The sequence below is a fragment of the Carassius gibelio genome, chromosome B20 (assembly GCF_023724105.1).
Source record: "Carassius gibelio isolate Cgi1373 ecotype wild population from Czech Republic chromosome B20, carGib1.2-hapl.c, whole genome shotgun sequence".
NCBI lineage: Eukaryota > Metazoa > Chordata > Actinopteri > Cypriniformes > Cyprinidae > Carassius > Carassius gibelio.
Window position 1 is genome coordinate 16,940,150 of NC_068415.1, and position 26,003 is coordinate 16,966,152.

Here is a 26,003-nt window from a genome sequence, read left to right on the forward strand (position 1 = left end):
CCTTGAAAGAGTCTAGTGTTTGACGCATTCTTAAATGGCACTCCTTTGTGCCTCACCTGAGACTCTAAATAATTATTCTGTCAAATAGAAAACGAAAGAAAAACATGGAACAAGGACAATCAAGGAGAACTAGATTGAAGCAGACTTTTTTTATATATATTTCACAGTGAGTCACTACAGTCCAGACATAACCACCTGTAATAACTGCTACAGAGTGAGAGTTCTACGCGAGTATGAGTGCTGATCTCTTTATCTGTTGTATTGATTGAATCACTCATGTAAAGAATGATTAGGTCAAAGTACATGACAAACCCTGTCCTCAGTGTTGATTTAGAGAAGACGGTGGCTTCTGTTCTCTAAAGGTATACTAACAAAATTAGGATTGTTAATTAAGATTCAGCTCCACACGCTGGTATTTCTCTGGCAGAAGTCTAGTGTTTTATTGTTGCAGGGCTTCTGATGTTCCTAAAACATATTGAATAGTGTTATTATTTGGCATTGGCTTGGCCAGTATCAAATCTGGTATATATTACACAAAGAGAACTGTATTTATCTCAAAGAGTCTATGGATACTGATTCTGAACTTTTATTGGATTGAAAGTAGGGTTGCACAATATTATCGGACTGATATCGGAATCAGCTGATAATGGCTTTACATAGTCAGTTATTGATGTCCTAAAATAATTTAATAAATTAAATAAATAAATAAACAGGTCAGAATCTACAGCTTACATGGAAAAAAATTACAAACATGACACTTGTCAACTAAATAATTTTATATATACTAATGTATTCATGTGTAATATATTCTAACTAGGGATGTCAACGATTAATCGATGATCGATTAATTGTCGATAAGAGATGCAATCGATTAAGGCTATCGATGGTCGGTTAACCGATTCAATGTTGGGCTGCGTGCGGCTCATGCGCACTCAACACGTGCGAGCGGCTGTGAGTGACGGTGACGATATATAAAAGCATCATCATTCATTCACAATGTACAAATTAAGCTTTTAATGTGATTTAAACTTTAAAGTACATTAAAATAGAAACAACATAAAAGTTCTTCAACATTAAATGCAATAGAAATGTAGTTACTAATCATTTCATCAGATAACTGTTTTATATCGTGCGCTTTGCAGGGCTGCGGGACACAGTGACAGGACAGATAGTCTATTCATTCCTACAACTTGTTAATTCATTCCTACGAATTATTAATGTGGCAATTGTCCATGTTTCATTAATTTTGTTCCCTAAATAACCCATGATTTAAGTGAAATAAGGGAACAAATTAATAAATCGAACGAATTCTTAATTCATGAAATCTTTAATTTCCCTTCCCATGTTTACCACAGTAAGAGATGCGAAAACAGTTATTAAAAGCGAAAGATAATAAAATAAACCTGGGAAATTAGAGGGTTAGACTATGAAGATTTAGGAAAAGAAACAATGCCTAAATATACTGAATTTGTGCAAATTCGTGACCAACCGGCAAACCAGAACAAAGCCGCGTAAATGAAGACTATGGGGTCCAAAAGCATGGTCGCGATCTAACATTTTCCAGTTAACCTATTATTCCTCTAATAAACAAAGCTTTTATACCACACTTGTCATAATCAGATCTTATAATTTCTAAATAAATAATTGCTGGATTCAAAACAGCGATTAATAGGCGCTGTGACCGACACATTCCTGGAGCATTCACTGCTGTCACTAAACGGTGACGCCGAGCATCGTTCACAAGTTTCTGCATGGACCTGACTAGGGCACAGGTTCTAAGCCCTGGGACAAAATGGGATGCTTTAAGGAAAATTTATAGCCTACTAAGTAATAGGCCCAACATAAAAATAACAATTTGTTTTCATGTTTTTTTTTTTTGTGTTTTTTTTTTAATAGGCTATGCGAAATATATCCGACTTAAATAATTAAGATTAACGGATTTAAAACCGGTCCACTCTGCTGTTATGCCAAGGACGTTTTTGCTCATATGAAGAGGATCATCTTTTCCGTCTATATGCGAATGCGTGTTAAGTACAAGCCTAGTTTACATTAGCTATAAATAATAGTTTAACATTCAAATACATTGCGAATATGGAAACATTTCGATTTGTGCCGAATGAGACATGAGCAATAACCTCCAAATAAATCTAGCCAAAGCCGCGCTCGCTCATCCTCGTCTGCACGCATGCACTGTCACGATCTAATGCGCTGTATTCTGGATTTTTAAAAATCTGCATTTTCTAGGACAGAATCCAGCAGGATCAAATTAATGTGAGCAACAGTGTGTTTTGGTGCAGCAGCGCCGATGTAGTTCACTTAATGTGCAGCGCAGTCACACGCGCTCCACATTTCGGATAATTTTATTTTAAATACAATAATGTCAGTTGAAAACATTGCAATTGTGCTTTAAAATACAACAACGAGCACCACAAAACCATTTAAAGAGGCGCGTTCAGCTTTCTCCATGCGGGATTGGAAACTGTCAACAAAGTAAAATGACCTCAAAAGTATGGCGCGCTCTCTTCATTTTATCAAATGATCATAATCGCATCTATTCATTTTATAATCCTGCTACTAGCATTTTATTCAGACTAAAACCTCTTTAATTCAAGTGAGAAAGCGTTTTGTGTGTGTGAGTGTGTGTGTGTGTGTGTGTGGCTTTTGCACATCCTGTCATACCGCTGACTGCGTGCCTGCAATAGACGCATTTTGCAGTATTATGGTTAACGATTAATCGATTAATTGATCGTTAATTTAAACGACGATCGATCATGGAAATAATCGAAATTTGACATCCCTAATTCTAACATAAGCTCTAAAAGATTTTCAGAATTTGTACAACTCTTTTGCTTTAGACCTTCTACAAATGTTAAGTCTTAAAATAAAATGTTAGGGATAACACTTTTCTGGGGGGAAAAAAATTAGTGATTTAATATATAGTTAATTTATAGTTATTTTCAAAGCTTCCATGTACAGTCAAAAAAACCTTCGTTATTGTTTAATTCTAACAATTAAGTTCTTGTTAAAAATGAACGAAAATTGTAAAATATTTCTCCACAGGAGAGAATTGGTGTTGTTTCCGATTTAAAGGAAATATATCGGTATTGACCAAAATGAGTTGAAAAATAATGGCATATCAAATATAGGGGGATAGGCGATATATCTAACGACATGATCATGCGCACCTAGTCAGTAAATCCAATTCCGTGATTACCGCTAAATTGCCATCACCTGCTTTTAAATGGAGAGGCATTTAATAGACAGAGCCGTAGATCACTGACAAGCTACGCAATATCGCGTTCACTATCGTAGATGAATCGCCATTGATAACGAACCCGATATTGCGTATCATATCGTTAGATATATCGTTCAGCCCTAATCAAATATCGGCAAAAATCCAATATCGTGCATCTCTAGTTGAAAGCTATGAGACTGTTTATATCAATGTTTTCTGGCTTTCAAAGGGCTGACAGTTCACCAGAATTTTTTTTATTCTGTCATTTACTCACCCTAATATTATAAAAAATGTGCATGAGTATTGTTTAAAACACAAGATGATACTTTGAAGCATGTTGATAACTGAACTTTTGTCATTGACTTCCATAGTTTTTTTTTTCTTTCTTTTTTTCTTTCATACTATAAGTCGATGGCTGCCAGCATTGTTTGGTTGGGATGGTCTGATGGCTCAGGACTGGTTTAAGAGGGTCTTGGTATGATTCATAGGACTCTCACTTGCCTTATTGTGTCATCGTTTACACTTATTTTAAAGATGTTGTATTCATTTTTTTAAACATCTAACATTTATTCTTTCTTTCTTTCTTTTATTCATTGATTGAATTTTACTGATGGTGAGTAAAGTTATCTAGCAGAATTATCTGATAGAATAGAAAATTTGAAACCAATTTAATGATCATCTTCCCCATATGCAGTAATTTTCTGGTAAAGGTTTTTGTTTTGATTTTATAATTATATATTATTTTAATTGTTATTTTTATTTATTTATTTATTATTTTAATCATTCAGTTAAGTGAAAATGTGACCAGTAAAAATCTGAACTATTCAGTCGACTGGACCAGTATCCTGAATTTGTGTTATTGAGCCCAGTATCACACTCTGTGTTGCACAATTAAGGCCCAAAGCCAGTTTTAAATTTTACATTGCATGTTCAGAGTGATGCAACCCCTTCCTTGTCCTCAGGGTTTCACGGTTGCTCAGCACCTGTTTCACTGTATAGATCTGTCCGTCAGAATCTCTCTGTGAACTCTGACCTTTTGATCCCCTAGGACCTTAGCGCTTGCGTACATGATCTCTCCTTTGGACTCGAGTGCCTTGGTGACAATTGCATTGCAGTGTCCACTTTGGTCACCCACTCCTCTCATTCTCCATGTACCTCCCCTGCATTTTCAATCAGGTCAAGCCGACTGCCTTTGTGAAAATGTGTGTCTAAAAAAAGGAGAGGGGAAAAGAGGACAGGAGACCGAGGGAGGAGGAATTGGGGGTTTTCTGAGCACTCAGGGTTCGGTTTGTTTTTGTAATGAGGTCAGTTATCTGCTGCGGTTTGGAGCCTTACAGATAAGAAGTATGTGTGTGATTAAGCCTCTGTTTGAGTTTGTCGTCAAAGTGAACCTTTCAGATACTTTGATTCAGGCAAAAACACAATCAAAAGGACATCAAAGGGGGTCGAAAAGCAGAAAACAGCAGCAAGGCTCATAATTTGCCCTTAGAGTATGCAAAGTTAGCACCGTGTTCTATGCTGAGGCAGCACATTGTGCTGTGGGCAGGTATGCGGGTGTGGGTCCACGTGAGGGGGAACACTGTTCCTCCGCTGAGGGTAAACACACATCATGTGATGTGTCCCGGGCAGCAAAGTACAGGGAAATTCATGATTCCACTTAACATTAACCGACTGGACGGTCACAGATAGCCAGTGGACAGAAGATAGCTGAATAACATTGGTCACGCACAGAGGTTTATGTTTGAAAGTCATAGGGGAAACAATGAAATCTCACAGAGATGTTTATATTGTAGATTTATGAAGCCTGGTTTAAAGGCTTGTTTTCTTAAAAAAATATATTCTCTGTTCCAAACTCGTATAACTTGACTTGTTTAAAAGGAAATGTTTTGAGGAATGTTTTTAAGACTCCTAAAAACTAATGTATACAAGTTTCTACGAAAAAATATTAAGCAGGAAATATTAACTGTGATTAACTTTAAGAATTAAGTAGCAAATCAGCATGTTCGAATGATTTCTGAAAGATCATGGGACAGTGAAGACTGGAGTAGTGACTGCAGAAATTTCAGCCTTTTAAGAATGGAAAACAGTTATTTAAAATTCTCATCTTTCACAAAATTCATGTTTTTACTGTTTTTTTTTCTAGAACATTGAGTCTTGGTGAACATTTTGAGACATCTGGATTGACGGTCTTAGAATTTTTTTATTGGACCCAACAGTAATTTAGTCACTAATATTCAGTGTGTGGAAATAAGTGTTGTGTGCAAAAGAAATCTAATAGTCTTGGGCGAAATGCTCCATAGTCATATCAACCTATCTTCAGCCTGTAAAATCTCAGATACACAATATCATAATTCATTTTTGATTAAACTGTTCCTAAACGAGCCTAGACCTTGTCCTTAAACATGAATTGCTCCTGTCTGTATTTAAAGCTTAGGTTTCGGATCTTTGGTAACAAGTTAGTTGTTTACTAATGTCATTCCCTAATTTCACAGAGACTCACTGCATTTTTACTGCATTCTCCTTGACTGGTGTGTCTTACTTCAGGCAGGGTGTTTGCTGTCCCCACCCCACATGAAGAACTTCCAACAAGACACTCCTTTCCAACCTGTCCTTGTCCTAATATTTAGTCACTCCCCCTGCAGGGAAGACCCTAGTCACCCTTGACATTTTTTGATGTGCTGCAGTCGGATGGCCTACATTAACTGGTTCTTGAATGCCATCTCTTCTTTTTTTATGCATAAAGTCAGCAGCCTTATGTTTCAGCTTTTCCTTTTTCTGATTTTCAGAGGCATCATAGATCCCCAATGGGGTTTCGGTCTAAGTGGGCCGCAAGTGCAAGCAATGAATAAATGAGGGAAATAAAAATGCTCAAATTCAAAACCACAGCCTCTAAATCATGCTGAGATTTTAATTGTTTGTATGCATTGGCTAAATCCTCATCTCATCGGTCTAGGTTGCTGTGGTGAAGATGAAACACACCGAGCGTGTTTACGCCATGAAGATTCTCAACAAGTGGGAGATGCTGAAGAGGGCCGAGGTAAACCAATTTTTGTTTATGGCATCATCATTTGTTAGTGTTTGGAAAGATTACTATTTTTAATGTTTTTGAAAGAAGTTTCTTCTCAAGCCTGCATTTATTTAATCAAAAATACAGAAAAAATTTGATATTGTGAAATATCATTAAAATAATTGTTTTTAAATGTATTATACTTTTTAAATTATCATTTTTTCTGTGATGCAAACCTGAATTTTTAGGATCATTATCACATGATCCTTTAGAAATCATTCTAATATGATGATTCATTATCAAAGTTGGAAAAAGTTCTGCTGTTTAATATTTTTTTCAGAACATGTAATACTTTTTAGGATACTTTGATGAAAAAAAAAAGAAGCTATGTTTTTAAAATATAAATATTTTGTAATAACAATATAACCTTCTGGTCAGTAATTTGGGGTCAGTAATTTTTTTTCTTTTTAAATAAAATCAATACTTTTATTCAGTAAGGATGTGTTAAATTGATAAAGTGATAGTAAAGAAAATATATTATTAGAATATTTATTTTAAGAATTATTTTTATTTTGAATAAATGCAGTTCTTTTTAACCTTTTATTCATCAAATATATTAGACAGCAGAACTGTTTCCAACACTCATAATAAATCAGAATATTAGAATGATTTCTAAATGATCATGTGATAGACTGGATGTTACATGTGACACTGAAGGCTGGAGTATATATATCTAGCATTTAAGCAAGAAGTTGCCATTCATAAATGGTTTCATCAGATGAAAGCAAATATGACTATTGTGCCATCTGTGACATGTGAATCACAAACAAATGACTCTCTTTAATGAATTAGTCCAAATGATTCACAGTCATACTTCAAAGGCACTTTGAATTAGACTCACTCACTCAGTGAATATTTTAGATCCATTACTGTAACCTTAAAATGAACCATGAATAGTTGTGTACTTCAGGTTTGTCAGACTTAATATTAGTCATATTACTTATTGTTCATCTGACAATGTGAAATGATCTAAACTGGACGGCCAAAAATATCCATCTAAATTGAGCAATTCTGTAATTTGGCAACTAAAGCTGCATTATTTGCAAGAACCAGTGAGTTGCTAGTCCTGTTTTTTCCATAAGATCTCCATAGCATTTTCCCATATAGTCAGTAAATAGCCTCTCCCTAATGGCTCGATGACTGCTATCAAACCCTCTCAACTGAAGTGAATAGAAGTGCAAGGTCATTTTCCTTTCTACTCCAGCTCTTTCTTGCCCCGGTTTCAGCCTGATCAGTCCTGACGGTGCCCACGTGCCTCCCAGAGGCATGTCAGGAGAACTTTTGTCGCTTGGGCTTGTCAGTAATCCTCTTTGAGCTTCACTGGGCTCCTTTTATTCCTCCTCACATGTCCAGAGTCCCAATTCAAACAGATATGAGATCCAAGAATAACATCTAGAATGGGAAAGTCATCACTGCAGGTGGATGTACTTTAATGTATTGAATTTAATCAATTCTTGATCTCCAAAAACTAGGGCTGCACAATTAATTGAAAATGTGTTTCAGGTTTTTTTTTTTTATATAAGGTTGACAAAGCAAGGTGTAGAAAAAAAAAGTCTTGGAATGTTTTGATGTAAGAAGTCTCTTCACATCTAATGTAGACGGCGTGTTTCCGGGAAGAGAGGAACGTCCTGGTGAACGGAGACTGCCAGTGGATCACTACCCTGCATTATGCTTTCCAGGATGACAACTACCTGGTGTGTGTCTCCATCTCTGCATACACTCATTCTCATAAGACGTAACTGAATGTTTGATGTCATTTAGTGAGTTGTAAAACCTCAACACTCGCAATCTTTTTAGACCTACACATCTTGAACATTATATAAATCTAAATTATTAGCATTAATGCAATGTTATTATGTTATTTATATACTAAAGTTAACATAATATTTTAAAAATAAATGCTTTCATTTTAAATGTTAGTTTGTGACTTTATATGATTCAGTAATTTATTATTATTTTTAATAATTCTATTTCGCTTTCATCTTAATTCAGTTTTATCCATTTAAATATCTTAAACAAAAATTTGAAATCACTTATGTATTTTTATCTTTATTTTAGCATTAGTTTAATTAAAGAAAGCTATTTTGAATAGTTTTAGTTAACAATAACAAAACTGAATGCATAGCACCCATTCTGGGTGTATTTAGTGTAAGCTATCTAGATAAAACCTCAAAGCCATATTTAGTTAAGGTAATTAATCTGTAATTATATGATGTTTAAATAATTATCAGTGTAATGATGGCCATAATGAAAATGTCGTGTGTATCAGAGTGACTGATGATTATTTGTAGCAAACTCTGATAGCGCAGCCCTCAAACACGCTAACACCGAGTACTGGAGCTTAGGGCACAGGGCAATCTTTGTGGTTGTGTGATAAATATTTGTTAATCATACTACTCTTTGATGTCGTTGAGTTGATATTATGAAGTGCCGAGTCAGTGTTTGTGTAATTGAATGGTGTTATGTGATAAGGGATGATAATGTTCTCCTCCTGCAGTACTTGGTGATGGATTATTACGTGGGAGGCGACCTGCTGACTTTGCTTAGTAAATTCGAGGACCGACTCCCGGAGGACATGGCCAAGTTCTATGTGGCAGAGATGGTGCTCGCTATCCACTCCATCCATCAGCAGCGCTACGTACACAGGTGACATGATCGTGTGTTTCTGTGTGACACAAGTGAGAATCAGATGCAGACTTGATTCTTAGTTTGCTTTAACCAGCAAGACTTAGTTTATCACAAAGATCATGCTGGTAGACTGGCACCTAACTAGCACAAACCAGCCCAGACATATACATTTAGCGTACACTTTTACCCAAAGTGAGTTGGGATACTAGGATATAAACCTGGGGCATTCATGCTGGTCTTCTCAGTAGGGTTTTTGCTTTGTTCTAGCCGTTTTATACCATTCCCTTAAATTTATGTAAAAAGCAAATTGTGGTTGATCACTTTAAATATCATATAACCCCTTCCTGTCCAAGTGAGCCATTTTAAGCCTGAATATGCTGCAATGTGGGCCGAACTTTATGCTGATAGTCAAGTTTTTAATCACTAAAGACTAGATCCAGACAAAACGATATGCCCCTGCGAATTTACCCAATGTAAGTGTTTGAACATGTACTCACAAGCATAGCAGAGTGGTCATTGTCCCTGTGTGAGTAATGTGCACACTGGAGATCAACAGCACCTCACCTATATGTACACTCCCACATGAAGCATTTAATGAAATGACCGCAGGTGGCTGTGGATCTGTTCAGGTTCAGGGGCCTCTTCCTGGCTGCTTGTCCTGGACTGCCATCCGTTCCAGCTGAGCCCCCTCTTCCTTCCTTCCTTGGAAGCGTCACCTCTAATGCAGTAGCAATATTCAAATGGTAGTTTGCCAAAAAATCTACATTTACTAACCCTCACCTTATTTGCAACCTATATAGAGGTGTTTAGCAGCATGTAAGCACTTCGTGAATAAAATAAAACTCAAATAGTGGTATGACTTAGTGTGATTATGGAATTGCAAAAGCTGTTATTTAATTAAATGAATACATGCACTGCTTGTTTTATAGCGAGGCACAGCACTTTTACACACAAGCACCTTATGAGCCCCTATTTTGAGTGTTTGTGTACTTGTTTCACAGTAAATGCTGCTCCAAATAAACTCTACATTTGGCATACAGCTTACAGTTTGAAAATGCAACGTGCCAATAAAAGCTCAATGCACCTTATTTTAGAAAATTTGCAAAATTAAGATAAAAATAGAAGTATTTTACCGCAATTTACTGTGATTTTTTTTTCTTTTTTTTTTTCGTATTCTCAACATTTTTAATCAGTGAAATTACGATACGAGTATTTCTTATTTTGTGTATTTTACTTTATTAGTAATAATACTTCTACTACTACTATTCATATTTATAGTAATTTAAATATATGTTATTGATATCAAGTCCTAGTAGAAAAACTCAATTTCTTTTCTTTTTTTTTTTTTAAGACCTTAGCAACATGTTCACACTGCTTTTGGATTTGAATGGCCACTGCTGTCAAGCAATATTTTTTGCGAATAACAGCCTGGATTTCAGTCTTTTTCTCTCAAAAAAACTATCATTACTTCAGAAGATTTGGATTGTAGTGCATTAATTTAACAAAAAAATTAATTATTTAAACTGATGTTCCTATGGTTCTTTTTTTTTTTTTAGATTAACAACATCAGTTGTCATTTAACGGAAAAGATCAGCATTAACTTAATTAGTCATACATGTTTGTATTGATATGAGGGTAAATAATAAAAAAAAAAATTTCCCCAACCAATAATAACAGTTCTCTTAAACGCATTGCATCATTCTCACTTATAGTAAACAGCTTGCCGGCCCAAAGCAGCTGACTAAAGTCATGCTAGCGCTCATAAACATGCGTGTGTCCACGGATACATCCCTTCGTGCTTCTACTGACACCCAGTGAGGTTGTGAATTGTGTGGTGTGTGTGTGAGATGAGTTTTGATACCATGTTTACTCTGTACCCGCTGTGCTTGCCATGGTGCCAGGGCTGTGAATCAGAGGGCACTGTGTGTGTGGCCCAGACGTCGAGAGACAGGGACTGAGTGTGTGTGAATGGGGGAGGGTGAACAAAGGCAGGCTGTTTACATGGAGAGCAAGGCATGGCTGGGCATGGAGAAACAGCCACCCTGGAGAGCAGACGCAGGGTGGGTTGCCCACTGGAGTAATAACACCTCACAGCGCAGGGCAGCGTCAGCTGTGTGATGAACGGCGCTGAGTGCCTCTGTCAAAGCCATCTTTAGAGAGATGGTTCTTAACTGATGGCTCATGTCCCAAGAATGAGCCACAGGTCTGTGCTAAATGTAAATAATAATATGCAACCTACTGGGGTGGGCAATATGATCAAAAGCTTTCACAATTTTCCACTGTTTTTGATTCTTTAGCATTTATAGTCTTTGTTAATGTAAGTTAATAAAATATGATTCATTGTTTGTTCACAGCATATTAACAAATGTTACCAACATATTTGATTTATTTTAAATGTATCAGTTGAAATTACAAACAAATAAACCTAGTCAAATGAAACCTTTTGTAAAGTGAAAAAAGAGATTTATCAGCCATTTATTATATCTAGCCAAATAAGGTGGATGCCAACCTGGAGTGGTTGCGTGATATACCCTCATCCTCAAAAACCAAAACTGCAGATGGTTAAGAAGATAATGATACTACCTAGACGTCATTAATTGCAAGTTAACATGCAATGAGGGTAAACAAAGGTTTCCGCTGACCACATTGTGTTTAAATACTGAGAGCATGAAACCGCTGAAATTTGAGAGACATTTACAAACCAAAGTTGTTGATTTTCCTGGTCATTCAAAGTGATGTTAGTAATTCTACATATTATTGGGCCCATGCTGTCCATTTTAATATTCATAGTTACCTCATTAAATTGTGCTAAACAATTTGGATTTAGGTCACCACTTGATGTCCAAAGTAAAGTCCTGAAGCAAAGCCGGTTAAGAACCACTGCTTGAGTTATTTCATGCTTAAATGCCGTGTTTCCTGTTCCAACAGGGACATAAAACCAGACAACGTGCTACTTGACATGAATGGTCACATCCGTCTCGCTGACTTCGGCTCGTGTCTGAAGATGATGCAAGATGGCACGGTGAGTATGTGATGACGGGCTCAACTTTGAACTCAAATCATCCTTGCAGGGTGGTCTCCATCTGTTTGGTGAAAGCACTGCCCTGCCCTCTTTTCTCTTTCTGCTCCTGACATTCATAGAGCTGCTTTTGGCCCTGCTGCTCTAGAAGGGGAGGGCTAAGTAGAAAGGCCCATCGCTGCCCACTCCTCTGAGTCACCCTAGTGGACTGATAAGACCAAGGCCAAAACAGCTTTCATCTCCTGCTCTGTGTGTGTGTGTGTGTGTGTAGAAGGGCAGAGCGGGACTTTAGTTTTCAACTGAGCAAATCCTTGCATATTTGTAGATGTTACACCTATATTTAGATGTTGAGTACAAGAGATCTTTCCAGTTATTCAAAACAAAAGCAAAATCATGATCAGTCCTCAATAATATCTGCATGCGCTGTGAGTTTTAAGTGCTTATAAAGCGTTTGAAAATGCAACATGCACCAACCATCTTTTCAAACTTATGTGAACTTGAGGAGTGCTTCTAAACCAGCTGTTGTCAGCATAAGAGAAGCTTTAAAGGCTTCCAACAGTTTTCAACAGGAAATAAAATCTTGCTGGTTGAACATGAAAATGAAGAAATTGAAAATAAATCATGTAATGAATTACATTAAATCATGTAATAAATATTAGTGGTGTTGTTGTTATTTTATATATATATATATATATATATATATATATATATATTTTTTTTTTTTTTTTTTCATTTCACAGTAAAATATTGCATTGGTAATATTTTTGTTTTTAGAAAAATATATAAATTTAATATAAATGAAGAAAATTTATTTAAATGAATTTAGAAACGAATAATAGTAATTATTAGTAGTAGTAACATATATGTTTGTTTACATTGTGCAGCCCTAAAAATAAGCACAGGACACCTGGGGCTTTAAAAAATAATAATAATACTCAGAATTTATTTATCAGAAAAATTAAATTTTGATTTTTTTTGTTTACAAATAATTCAGCCATAGAAGATTGTGGTCTTGAGATCATTGTATTGGACAAGTCATCAATGTTTTGTTCCATTTTTTACTGCTGTAGTTTAAATGTGTGTACCTGCTAGAAGTCAGTTTTGCCTGATTGTAGTCACACTTACATAAAGGTGAGTTTTTGCAAACATTAAAGTAAAAGCCACAAAGCCTTCATTTTTTTTTTTTGTCATGGTGTCTGTAATGTTGCTTGAAGGCATCTTTATGCGTTTCTCAACATCTTTCAGTGTTATCTTAGTCTTTACGTCTTCACTGCAATTAAACATTCTAGAAAAATAACCGGAGGTCAAGACATGTTTGGTACGTGTTTTATGGGCAAGACTGAGCAAGACTTGGCATGGTGAATATCATGCATCTAAGTCTTGATAGTAGTGTTTTTGTGCACTACTGGTTAATGTGTCTATAGTTGTTGTCACTTATTTAAAGGCATCAAGAAGTTCGGGCTCTGTAAGATTTTTTTTTTGTCTTTTGACAAGACTTCTTAGGCTAGACTTATTTTTATTTTTAATGAAATCTTAATTTAAAATAACTGTTTTCTAGATTACTTTCTATTTAAAAAATTTATTTGTCCCTATAATGGCAAAGCTGAATTTCCAGGATTATTACTCCAGTCTTTAGTGTCACATGATCCATTAAAAAGCATTTCTAATATGCTGATTTGCTTCTCAGAAAAATATTACTTATTATTATCATCAATGTTGAAAACAGTTATGCTGCTCCATATTTGTGTGGAAACAAACTATGAAATAATTTTCAGGATTCTTTGAATTGAAAGTTCAGAAGAACAGCAGTGATTTGAACTAAATCTTATAACATTATAGAAATCTTTCTGGTCACTTTGAAAAGCATTCATTTTAAATTTTGAATTGAAATGAAGAGCTCTTCAGCCTTGTTTGTGACCTCACTTCCTGTTGTCCCCTGTGCAGGTCCAGTCATCAGTGGCTGTGGGCACCCCAGACTACATCTCCCCTGAGATCCTGCAGGCCATGGAGGACGGCATGGGGAAGTACGGGCCGGAGTGTGACTGGTGGTCTCTAGGCGTCTGCATGTATGAGATGCTCTACGGCGAGACGCCCTTCTACGCTGAATCCTTGGTGGAGACCTACGGGAAGATCATGAACCACGAGGTGAGATGATCTATCATTTTGTTTTTGGTGTTTGTCCAGTTTACATGTTCCCCACTACTGAAAAAGCAAACACGCATTAACAGTCTCACATTTGCATCTTGAGAAATTAGAAATTGCATGAACCACAGTGAATCCATTAATAATGTTTATTTATAGCCTGTAAAAATAAAGTGTAAGCTAATTATCGTGACAAATAACATTCCGGCTATAACTCCTTTGGGATACATAACATGGTTCATAAAATAAGGACTGCCCTAATTTTATCGGCATATCTGGTTAACCCTGAGTTGTGGTTCAGTGTTAAAAATCTGGTCTGATTTGCTCTATTTAGGAGCGTTTCCAGTTCCCCTCTCACATCACGGATGTGTCGGAGGATGCTAAAGATCTGATCCAGCGGCTGATCTGCAGTAGAGAGCGTCGGTTGGGTCAGCAGGGCATCGAGGAGTTCAAGAAGCACCCCTTCTTCTCCGGCATTGACTGGGAGAACATCCGCAACACAGAGGCACCGTACATCCCTGACGTCAGCTCCCCCTCAGACACCTCCAACTTTGATGTAGACGACGATGTGCTGAAAAACCCGGTAGGTTTAACTCATTTGATGGAGAGAAAAAAAAAACCTTAAGTATTCTGGAGTGCCATTTGTATTTAACTTTTGACTCTTTCTGTTTCCCCCTGCAGGACATCGCTCCCCCAGTATCTCACACAGGTTTCACCGGCCAGCACTTGCCCTTCGTGGGCTTCACCTACACCACAGACAGCTGTTTCTCAGACCGCAGCAGCGTGAGGAGGGTGGCGCTGGTGGATGGAGGCGCCGGGGAGGATCTCCAGGATGGGGGTCTGCAGGTGGAAGCCTTTGAGAAGAGGATTCGCTGTCTGGAGCAGGAGAAACAGGAGCTCAACCGCAAGCTGCAGGGTAATAAATATAAACGCCATCTGATATCTGAAGAATGCATTCACAGGATTGGTTCATCCGGAAATTTTAATTGCTATCAGTTACTTAGAAGACTTTTGTTCATCTTTGAAACACAAATGAAGGCGTTTTAACGTAACTAATAGATATGAAATAATTATATGTGAATAAAGCCTGAATTAGTCTGTTCCTTATAAAGTGACTTGGATTAAACTGCTTTGTTCATAGGAATTACTTTAGCAATCTCTTTATGAACTTTTTGAAGCAACAAAAACAGAAATCTCTCAGGTTTCATAAAACATCTTCATTTGTCCTGAAAGTGGTTTTGATGGCAGAATCGTTTGCCAAAAGAATATTTTTTGGTTGAATCATCACTAAGCCATTATTATATCATCTATCTGGTGTAGTAGTTTTGTTTCATTTTGTAAATCCATCAGTGAAAAGTATTCTGAGAATATACTGATGGTTTGTTCCACCCTTGATTTCCTAGAATCCACTCAGGCTGTTCTGTCAGTGGCTGGCACACTTGGTCGTGATAAAGAGATTAAAAAACTCAATGAGGAAATCGATCGGCTGAAAAAGAAACTGGCAGGTAATGGGTCTCCCAATCCTTATCTATATGATATGATAAAGTCTGTTATGAGTCTTGTCAAAGCGCCACACACACGCCTAAATTATAGATTAACTATGATCACACATTCATAGAAAAAAGTCTTTGTGTCAAGATTGCGAGACAGTGCCACTTCCTCTTATCAGAAGTTCTTGATTTGATTATTTGGCTGTACATTTGTGTCAGCTAATAAGTCACATCCAAGTTAACTCTGAGTAATTTGTCTCTCCTCAGACTCTGATAGGCTGGAGCACCAGCTGGAGGAGGCGGTGACTCTGAGACAGGACTTTGAAAGCTCCTCCACCAAACTAAAGGCCCTGGACAAGCAAGTCAAAGCTCTCAAGCAGGAGAAGGAGGATATCCATAAGGTACGAGTGACTGGAGAGTTGGGTTCCCAGTCATTCCTGAATGCAAGAACTGCTTTCTTGTAGTATGAGAAATTATCCCCACAAATGTAAATATTCCTAAACATTTTCAGTCCTGCATGGGAAGCGAAAGGAATTTCTGATTTTATTTTACAATTTTAGTTTCTGAAAAGTTACATTTGATGTTTGTTTCTGTATGATGAACAACAGATATTTGGGAAGAAAAAGTCATTCATTGGTAAATGATGAGATGTGTTTACTCTTGGAAAAGTTATTTACACAAATCATTTGAAATACATTATTAATAGTACCGTCAGAAACGATTAATCATGATTATGTGCATTCAAATCAAGTTTTTTGTTTGTTTAATATGTGTACAATGTTGATATATTTATTTTGTTTATATAAAAACACACATGCAGTATATATTTAGAAAATATTTACATTAATCAATTTATTCATATAATTTATATATAAATATATTTAGTATATAAAGATACCATTTTTTATAAGTATATACATGTATGTTTACTTAATATACTTAATATACGCAGTACATGCACATATATTACATATTAACAACCATCCAGTAACTACACTGACTTAAGTCACACAAGCCTTAAAAAGAAATGAAAATGCACCTTATTCAACTTATTATATGTGTCTAATTTTGAATCTAATTTTGTATTATGCATTCGTGCATATGTTTTTTTTTTTTTTTTTTTTTTTTTTGGACCTTGGGATTTTCAAGATTTTAAAATCCAGTCATTAACCATTGGATTTAAGTGTGCACTCTGTTATTGTTTTGTCAATAACCCATTACACTCAGGTGTAGGTCGCCATAAGAAAGAAAATATTTGCTGCTTTTGTTTGTTTGTTTCACTGCAAAAGAACATGCTGTATGGTTTAAATTCAGTAAAATAAATGTATTTGAAAAAAGTAAACGAATGCTTTTCAGAACAAGAACAGGCTAACAGTTGTAAAAGAGATACAAGGTGTAAAAATCTCTTGAGCACCTTCAGAATAAGTTTCGTTATATACTGTGCATGAAACGCGTTACGTGCTGTAACAGATTACGTGACTGCAGACATAACTGCAGGAGAACCGTTCTCCTGTCCTCGTGCTGGAGATTACTTGTCCTCTACATCAGCTTTATTCAATCAGGAAGTTCATAAACACTGGCCTTCTTCATTAAGATTAATGTCATCACCCCTCACACAGGGCAGGTCAAGATTCTCACCGCGTATCACATTTTTAACTAATCGAATTTGTCGGACTTTTCCACTTGACTCTTGACCCAGAGACCTGGCTCGTACCCACCAAAGCTCTGCACGGCTGGTGGATGAGAACCACTCCAGTCTGTTTATTTAAGTTTATTTAAAATACTTCCAGTAAGATTTCTCTCTGTTAATTTCACGTATGCCATTTGATATCCTCCTTACGAACGTGTGTCTCATTCTTTTAGCACACAACTCCCAATTCTCTTGATGATTTCTATTTCTCACTCAGCCTCTTTTCAGTCCTTTCTCTCCTGGCGCGGCTGCTCTTTCCTCTTTCTCTCCTTCCACTGCTCTTCTCGCTCACTCTTTCAGTGCTATCGTTTTCACACCTTCTGATCTCACCCCTCCATCCCATTTCATCCGTTTCTCTTGCTCTCCCTTTGCAGCAACTGGTGGAGTCTCTGGATCGCCTGAAGTCTCAGACCAAGGAGCTGAAGGACGCCCACCAGCAGAGGAAGCTGGCCATGCAGGAGTTCTCGGAGCTGAACGAGCGCATGGCCGAGCTGCGCTCGCAGAAGCAGCGTCTGTCGAGGCAGCTGCGGGACAAAGAGGAGGAGATGGAGGTGGTGATGCAGAAGATCGACGTCATGCGCCAGGACATCCGCAAAACCGAGAAGGCCCGCAAAGAGGTGAGCAGCATGATTGAAGGGGGTCACGCAGCTCCTCTTGTAATGTTATGACTGCTTTGGGTCTGCTTTTTAAGTAAATGGACATGAATTGTCAGGGGCTTTCAATCAGGAAGATGTATTCACCAGTCATCCTGGTATTTCAAACCGGTGCCGTGCTGTGTTTATTACTCCGTGTCATCATGTTAACACCCCCGGGGCTGACGGAGGGCAAAGTCGGATGAAAACAAGGCCTTGGAATGCACCACATTTTTGAAGTTCATCAGTCACGCTCCAGAGAGAGACGGACTCAACAGCTCCAAATCTCCCTAGACGACAGCAGGAATGTCTTCACACCCCTTCACGCCCCCTCTCGTCCCTGCAGACCAGCCACACGGACCCAGTGACCTCTTCTGGACCTCAGTGACTAACTCGAGCCAGATGGACGACACTGACCGCAGTGCTGACTGCAGCTGGATTGAGGCTCTTCCCCATTTATACGCGCCTTTCTTTTATGTTTTTTTTCTTGCTCATGTACAAGGCGGAAGCATCTCGGGGCGAACAAAATCGTTGTTCTAGATGTCAGGATGTTTTTAGCATTCAAAGACATAACGTCTCGCGGGGTGTGTGCAGTTGAAATTAGGCCAAGATTGAAGGGTTTATGAGAATATCTATTTATTTTTTTTTCATATTGATTTTTTTTCTTATGTGTGTGTGTGATAGCTGGAGTCTCAGCTGGAGGATGCGCGTGCCGAAGCCTCTAAGGAGCGTAAGCTCAGAGAGCACAGTGAAGTCTACTCTAAACAACTGGAGAGCGAGCTGGAGACGCTCAAGGTCAGAGGTCACTCATTCATACACTGCCTTTTTGCTGACTTCAGACAACTTATGAATTTTTTTTATGGGTGAATCTCACGATAACACATCTGGGTCATATTTAACCACAAATTTGGAACAAAAAATACACAGTTTAAATTAAGATAAATAATTTATTACAAATATTAAATACTAAAATGTTTTTTATTTTATATATATATATGTATATATGTGTGTGTGTATACAATTATATACAATTTTGTATAAAAAAAAAAGTTAAATTATCACATTAAGTGTATTTAGGCTGCACATCATTATTTACGGTATAAAAAATAGTTACATTTAATAGTGTTATTAAAGTATTAGTGTTTTAATTTTAATGGGCAGATGACAACAAAGGTAAACTACATTTAAAATTAAAGGAAACATTTATGATATCGACTATTACAAAAAAAAAAAAATCTACAATATCACCCAGATAACCCATATGGTGCAGATATATGCATGCCTAATTTCAAGCAGAATATGATTATGTCTGCCTTTTGGACAAAGTATGGCATGTTCTTGACAGGTTCCTTATCCGTTATCTTCCCCCCTGTTAACTTCATACGTCACCTTGAGTTCCCTCCTGTCTTTTTCCTCCGGCCTTGTGTGGGATATCCTCTTGAGTTATTTTTAGCAGGATGATCCTTCTTTGTTTTTTTTTTTTTTTTTTCATTTGCATGAAAATCAAGAAGACCCCTTTGCCTCCTTGCTCACTCTTCTTCCTGTGCTCTCCATTATGTGTCTGTTTGTGTTTAGTTGTAGGACTGGATGTTGATTTAAAATTACTCACTGTGTTTATTGCAGCAATGAATTGATGAATGAATTGAAAGTGTTAATAGCTCAACTGTATTTGTAAATCTCTTTTGTTTTAGGATATCTCTCACTCAGATTGTTTCTTCTTTCAGGTCAAGCAGGGAACGGGTCGCGCCTCAGGTTCCAGTTCAGAGACCCAGCAGGAGCTCACCAAGCTGAAGTCCGAGCTGGATAAGAAGGTGCTGTTCTATGAGGAGGAGCTGGTGAGACGTGATGCCAGCCACACTACGGAGCTGAAGAACATGAGGAAGGAGCTCCATGACTCTGAGGGTCAACAGCTGTCACTGCACAAAGAGCTGCTGGTGCTCAAAGACAAACTGGAAAAGACCAAGAGAGAGCGGTACGCTGCACTGTCACCTGTCCAGGGTGTGGGTTGACACCAAAAGATTTGATTCCAGCTAGTGATAGATGACAATAAGGTTGTCAGCATTGGCTTAAATCTAAGAAAAAATAGTATATGCAACAAAAAATGAAGATTTTAAAGAAGTCTCTTACGCTAATCGAGGCAGCATTTATTTGAGCAAAAATACTGTAACACTGTAAAAATAGTATTATTACTATTTCCATCACACAGGCGAACCGAGCTGGATGAGGCCATGGCTACACTGAAGGAGAAGCTTGATCGGGAACGCAACCTTCTGAGTGAAGAAAACCGTAAACTCACTGCAGAAATAGACAGGGTAGGACACCATCTTTCATATTGCAAGAGGCCACCTTGAGTATTAGGTTTTGGAGTAATACTCAGTCCTTGACACTGATCGTGAAATCTCCTCCTCTGCAGCTCTGCAACTTTGTGGACAAGCTGACGGCTCAGAACAGGCAGCTGGAGGATGAGCTCCAGGATCTGGCCTCGAAGAAAGAGAGTGTAGCACACTGGGAAGCACAGATCGCGGAGATCATCCAATGGTGAGAAAGACCTCCCTCATATTCATTTATATGTGGCTCATCTGTAGCTATCAAAAACTACAATCGCCAAAATAGACCTTCGTGTCTTTTCAGTGGTACACAAAAAGATTTTTGCCTCAATTACATCAATAAAATGTATATGTCTTGGATTGGTGTCGTTGTGGCCAAATTTATGCCCGTATATATTTTGTAGGGTGAGCGATGAGAAAGATGCACGCGGCTACCTTCAGGCTCTGGCCTCCAAGATGACGGAAGAGCTGGAGTCTCTGCGTAGCTCAAGTCTGGGATCCAGAACACTGGTAAACATTACAATTTCTATATTTAAAGAAGGGAAATTACGTTGCTATCGGGAATATTTCCCAGAGCTGCATGATCAAGCTTTCTCCACAGAACTCCCAGTCAAACAGCTGATCTGCTGTGCTGCTCCAGTTTTAGTTTATAGGGATTTATAGGGCATCTGGTATGATGGAGTGAGACTTCTAATTTTGTCAGTGAGTGGAAAGCTCTCGCTCTCGTTCTCTCTCGAACTCCTTGGAGTCGTAGCACAGTAACATTAGATTTGCTTTAAATAGCAAATCTAATAGAAATTGATTGAAGGGAAGTGACATGTTAATGTTGTAGGTGTAGGAGGTCACATTTGATTTAATATCCTTTTCTAAGAAGGTTAAAGACTGACTGGCATTAGTGCCTTTCCCTCTTGAAAGTGCTGTTTGTTAGAGCAGTAGTGGAATCTGCTGATGAGAACTATTAATTCACGACCCTGAAGTTTTGGGTTGAAGCCACTGTCCAAAGATGCGGTCAACGTTGCTTATTCTCAGATTGAACTAATTGGCTTAATTGCAGGGTTGCTGAGGGATCTGGTACAAATAGAAGTCAATAGACTCTGGCTATTGGAGGAGTTTGCCACAAACGTCCTGTGTTTGGGTTATGGAGTTAACAAATTTACAGATTGAATTCATTAGAACGCCATGTTTTTAGTTGTGGTTTTGTTGATTTTCAATATAATTCTGTACGTTTCAAAATGTTTCTTGAGCAGCAAATCAGCATATTAAAATGATGGCTGAAAGATAATTTGACACCGATGACTGGAGTAATGGTGCTGAAAATACAACTTTGCATTACAGGAGTGAATTACATATGAAATTCAACTAGAAAATTATTACAAAAATTTGTAATAATACTAAATATAAGTATTATATAATTTACAATATTTCCTGCGCATTTATGATTTTACAAATGCAGCTTTGTTCTTTCAAAAACATAATCTTTTATAAAAACATAAAAAAAGTACTGTCCCCAAACTTTGTTAGTGTATCCATTTAAATATTTATGAGTATTATACATTAAAATCAGTATTTATTATAACATTTTATATAGCGAGTTCAATATATATCTGTATTAATATACTTTTGTGTAAATTTGAATGACTATATCAGCAAGGCCCTGGAGTAAGCATGCCAACCCAGAGGTCAATGGTGGCACCTCGGGTCACCAAACGGGTGAGTGTATCCATCAAACCTCCAATCAGTGTGGAGAAGTTCCAAAAAGATTGTTTTCAATCCGTCATTCATCTGTCCAGATGACTTAAAGGATAGGGTTAGCAGATTTTTTTACATCTGAAATTTCAAAGGACAGATGAATGAAAACGCTGCATCAGCTCTCTTCACTGCTGATCATAATTCATATAACATGGAAAACATTTCGGATAAGCTCACTTCCATTGTTCTTATGAGGTCAAGTGTGTATACCCCTTAACTTTCCGCTTGCACGCTATTGGATGACATCAAATCAGTCATGCTGAGAAGTCATTAACTCGATAAGCTTAAACAATAGAGCGAGTGCTGCAGTATTAGGTCTAATTGTGAGCGTGTTTGAGAGCCGCACTGGAAAATACACGCAGCTCAAATGTAAAGCTGATGAGTTCTGCCAGGAACACTCCCATGAATGCCCTTCACGGCCGCTCACTTCCCATCAGCTGTGGGAGTGCAGTCACTTCATGGGCTTAATCAGTGAAATGGATGTAATCCTCTTCTTTCATTCCTCAATATTCAGCTGTCCTTCAGCCATTCACTGCCTATTTTTTTGTAAATCACTGTCTCGTCGCCACATAGCTCATGGAGACAAATGTTGTCTTGTAGCCACACGTGTAAATAGTGGACCATTGGCGACAGCTGAGATCAATAGCTATTAAACTGTTGGAGATCTAAGATAAGCCCTCAAGAGCCATCGGATTTATGGGAAATGCATCTTAAGGGATTCCATTCCTGTGCTAGAGAGGATTTACAGTATCTGTCATGTGATGCAGTGCATTTTTTCCATGCATGATGCTTTCTCTGTGCTTTTGAAGAGCATCTTGTTTTTATGATCATCACAAAACATTAAGTTAATACATAATTGCACTGCTTCTTGACATCGTAGAGGCAGGATTTTATATTCACCTACAACTACAGAAGTCCCTAAACAAACATATGATCCATCTTGAAAGCTTTCAATTAAAATGGAGTACACTTGATTGATCGCAAAAGTAGTTTTAAGACCTGCTGCATCATAATTGAATGTGCAAAGTCTCCTTTTTCTGGCTTCTTTTCAAAACGTGCATCTCTTTTCCTTGGCAGGATCCTTTATGGAAGGTGCGCCGCAGTCAAAAGTTGGACATGTCTGCCCGTCTGGAGCTGCAGTCAGCCTTGGAAGCTGAAATCCGGGCCAAGCAACTGGTTCAGGATGAGCTGCGCAAGGTCAAGGCTACCAACATCTCTTTTGAGAGGTAAGTCTTTGATTTATTGTTATATATAAAGCAACCTTTTTATTTATTTAGTTTATTGTTCAAAGTCTCTTCTTCTATTTAAATAAACTGAGCTAATGCTTTCAGGTAGCCTGGTGCGCGATGTGTGTGTTGCATGGGACTGGTTTAGTCTTATGTGCACATTACAAAAGGATACGTTATTAGTTAAAATGATCATACTTTTTGGACTTTCTCACTTTTTACAGCAAACTGAAGGATACAGAAGCCAAGAACAAAGAGTTGGAGGAACAACTCGAGAATATGAAGAAGGAGATGGAAGAGAGCCGTTCACGATCAGACAAAGGTGAAAATGATGATAAACTTTGACTTTGTCCTTTATATGCGAGACTTACTTTATATGATGCATCTATAAACCAAGAGGTTACATATTATCGCATCTTTTTAAGGAACATCTGAAGAGAACCTTATATAATTTCTGCCAGTTGTTAAATGAATAGATTTTCCGGTAATTATGTATTACTCCTGACCATTTTTTTTACTCAACTGTAGGCCTCAAACTGCCTGACTTCCAAGACTCCATCTTTGAGTACTTCAATACCTCTCCCCTCGCCCATGACCTGACATTCAGAGTAAGTGTTTTTGATAGTGTCTAGCCATCTGCTACTACATCACATGCATTAACAAGCCTCTCGCTCCATTCATTTCATCATCCTAATGACTTTCTGCCTCAGAAAATCAGAGACCTGATAGACCTAATGGTTTATCAAAGCGAAAAGGGGAGTCAGTAGTGTCCAAATTGAAACATTAGAGTATATACACGTTTATGAATGTCTAGCAGATACTGGAGACTGGTTCTGATGTCCCTGTTCTACTCAGTTGCCTCAGGCATCTGTATTCTTACACTTTTTCCTTTTTCTTTTTGATTGTTATTTTGTTGGAAGGGGTTGAAATGCAAAAACAGTTTTTTTCAGCATCTCGCCATGAGTGCTGCCTTCCATACCTACAAACTCAGTTGAAAGTCATCTTAGCAAAATGTACTGCTCTGATGTTGAAATGGGCCATTCATGCGGTTTGTGCAGATCCTAGGAGAGTTTTCTTTTATTATATGAATGTATCTCTGATTTTTCTCAAGCGCCACCTACTGTCAGAAAGAGAATTTGTGTTTTCATTCTGCCCGTCTCCCGCTTTAGTTCAGACCAATATGAAAAATAAGTATTGTGATTAATATAATGTATAATAATTTAGCATTTTGACTTCTGACTTCTTAATTATCTGAAGGTTTTATTTGAAATGTGAAGTTGCCGAAATTTTAGATTTTTACGTCATTTTATGGTTTAGGATGTTACTGTAGACATTGGTTTTGTCAAAGCTATATTACATAGTTCTATTCTTATTTAAGAATTTTCTTTATTGCTGCTGTTTATTCCATTTTTTTATTTTTTTATTTAAAGAGTATTGATGGGTTTTATTAAATACAAATAGTTTTCCTTTTGTTCCCGTCTGGAGTTTCCAGGTTTGATTTCAAAAGCTCTATCAAGCTCAAAAACTACATATCAAGTTGACTGCAGTCAGTTCCTGCTGCATTTGAGCTCAAGAGTGAGTCTCATGTTGACCAGCCCCCCCTTTATCCTATTGGTGTAGATGTTTGATAGGAGTCTTCCTGCCCTGCCTCATCCTGAAATCGCTGAATCCAAACCGTTAGTTTGTAGCTTTCAATCACAACTTACTTTGGAACAGTAGCTCATGACTAAGACTTGAGCGATGGATTTGCTACAGTCACTGAGTCAGTTCAGTCCATGGCCAAATGGTCCATCGTGGTTTGATTGCCTCATCAGAGACCAAGGCAACTGTACAATTTTGCAAATCTTTCAGTTTAATGAAACCACTTCCTTATTGCAGTGCTTTAAAGTCCGATCAGGTTGACACATGTAGCCAGTCTGTGTTTCCGAGACTCGTGGGAATATAGGGAATGACCTAAATTAAGTTCATAAAAACGAAAGCTGTGTTACCTGTCATCTTATTTTTGTCCCCATCAAAAAAAAGGACTCTGTCTCCTCCTCATCCGCATCTTCTCTGCTTGCATTTTGGGATGAAGTAAGTTTGCTGAACAAAGCTCCTCCTTCTCTGAACTTTAACCTTGGCAGGAGTGATCTGTCAGCAGACAAAGTGTCTCAAGTCACATTGTAGTTCATCTTGTGCTTTGTTTGCCAAAATAAAATGGCACTCACATTACTTACTGTATGTTAATCGTGCCTGACTCACCATTTAAGGCCAGACATTGACCTTACGACTTATATTCAGCCTAACCAGCATGCCCCTCAGTTTGTTACATCTATTTTGTCTGCTGACCGTATTCCTCTGCCATATTGCAACCAGACCCTAGATCCAATTAAGTCTAATTGTAGGTGCTAAAGGTTAGAGACTCACGTTTAGAATCCAGCAGTTAGTATTAACCACCTCCCCACTTCTTTCTAACCTCTTAAATGGCTAATGTGAATAACGTCACTCTCCATGTGTCAAGTCTGCAAATGCACTAAGCCGTTAGTTAACTCTAAGAGCCCGCTAGGGCAATAAACATCAATAATTTAAACTGAATGACTAAGGCAACCAGCCATAAAATGAATCGAATGAAATAAAATGAACTAGAAATGATTACATTGTGGGGGTTGTTTTGTGAATATTTATAGCCTACCAATATAAGTGATAATGGTAAGTATCTGTTTGTCGGCTAATTGAACATGAAATTAATTCTCTGAGGAAAAAGTGATGTCAATTGATTCCTTAATGTTTTTTAATTACCTCCCGGTCTTTGTGCATCT

The 26,003-nt window shown here is 37.6% G+C and overlaps 1 protein-coding gene across 4 annotated transcripts in view; it reads left to right on the plus strand.

Annotated features, from left to right (window-relative positions):
- The window catches only part of cdc42bpb (CDC42 binding protein kinase beta (DMPK-like)), a 70,185-nt gene that overhangs the window by 30,476 nt on the left and 13,706 nt on the right, over positions 1 to 26,003 (plus strand). For 2 of the 4 annotated variants that reach the window (XM_052585723.1, XM_052585725.1), the window contains exons 3-21: positions 6,189 to 6,272; positions 7,901 to 7,996; positions 8,800 to 8,948; positions 11,859 to 11,952; positions 13,894 to 14,094; positions 14,426 to 14,674; positions 14,773 to 15,007; positions 15,495 to 15,596; positions 15,849 to 15,982; positions 17,646 to 17,888; positions 18,588 to 18,698; positions 19,628 to 19,875; positions 20,110 to 20,215; positions 20,317 to 20,441; positions 20,635 to 20,740; positions 23,057 to 23,205; positions 23,430 to 23,527; positions 23,734 to 23,813; positions 25,228 to 25,278. In XM_052585723.1, the coding sequence (XP_052441683.1) occupies positions 6,189 to 6,272; positions 7,901 to 7,996; positions 8,800 to 8,948; positions 11,859 to 11,952; positions 13,894 to 14,094; positions 14,426 to 14,674; positions 14,773 to 15,007; positions 15,495 to 15,596; positions 15,849 to 15,982; positions 17,646 to 17,888; positions 18,588 to 18,698; positions 19,628 to 19,875; positions 20,110 to 20,215; positions 20,317 to 20,441; positions 20,635 to 20,740; positions 23,057 to 23,205; positions 23,430 to 23,527; positions 23,734 to 23,813; positions 25,228 to 25,278 (2,661 nt within the window). The remainder of the gene's footprint in view (positions 1 to 6,188; positions 6,273 to 7,900; positions 7,997 to 8,799; positions 8,949 to 11,858; positions 11,953 to 13,893; positions 14,095 to 14,425; positions 14,675 to 14,772; positions 15,008 to 15,494; positions 15,597 to 15,848; positions 15,983 to 17,645; positions 17,889 to 18,587; positions 18,699 to 19,627; positions 19,876 to 20,109; positions 20,216 to 20,316; positions 20,442 to 20,634; positions 20,741 to 23,056; positions 23,206 to 23,429; positions 23,528 to 23,733; positions 23,814 to 25,227; positions 25,279 to 26,003) is intronic. The other 2 variants (XM_052585726.1, XM_052585724.1) reach the window with 1 other exon arrangement.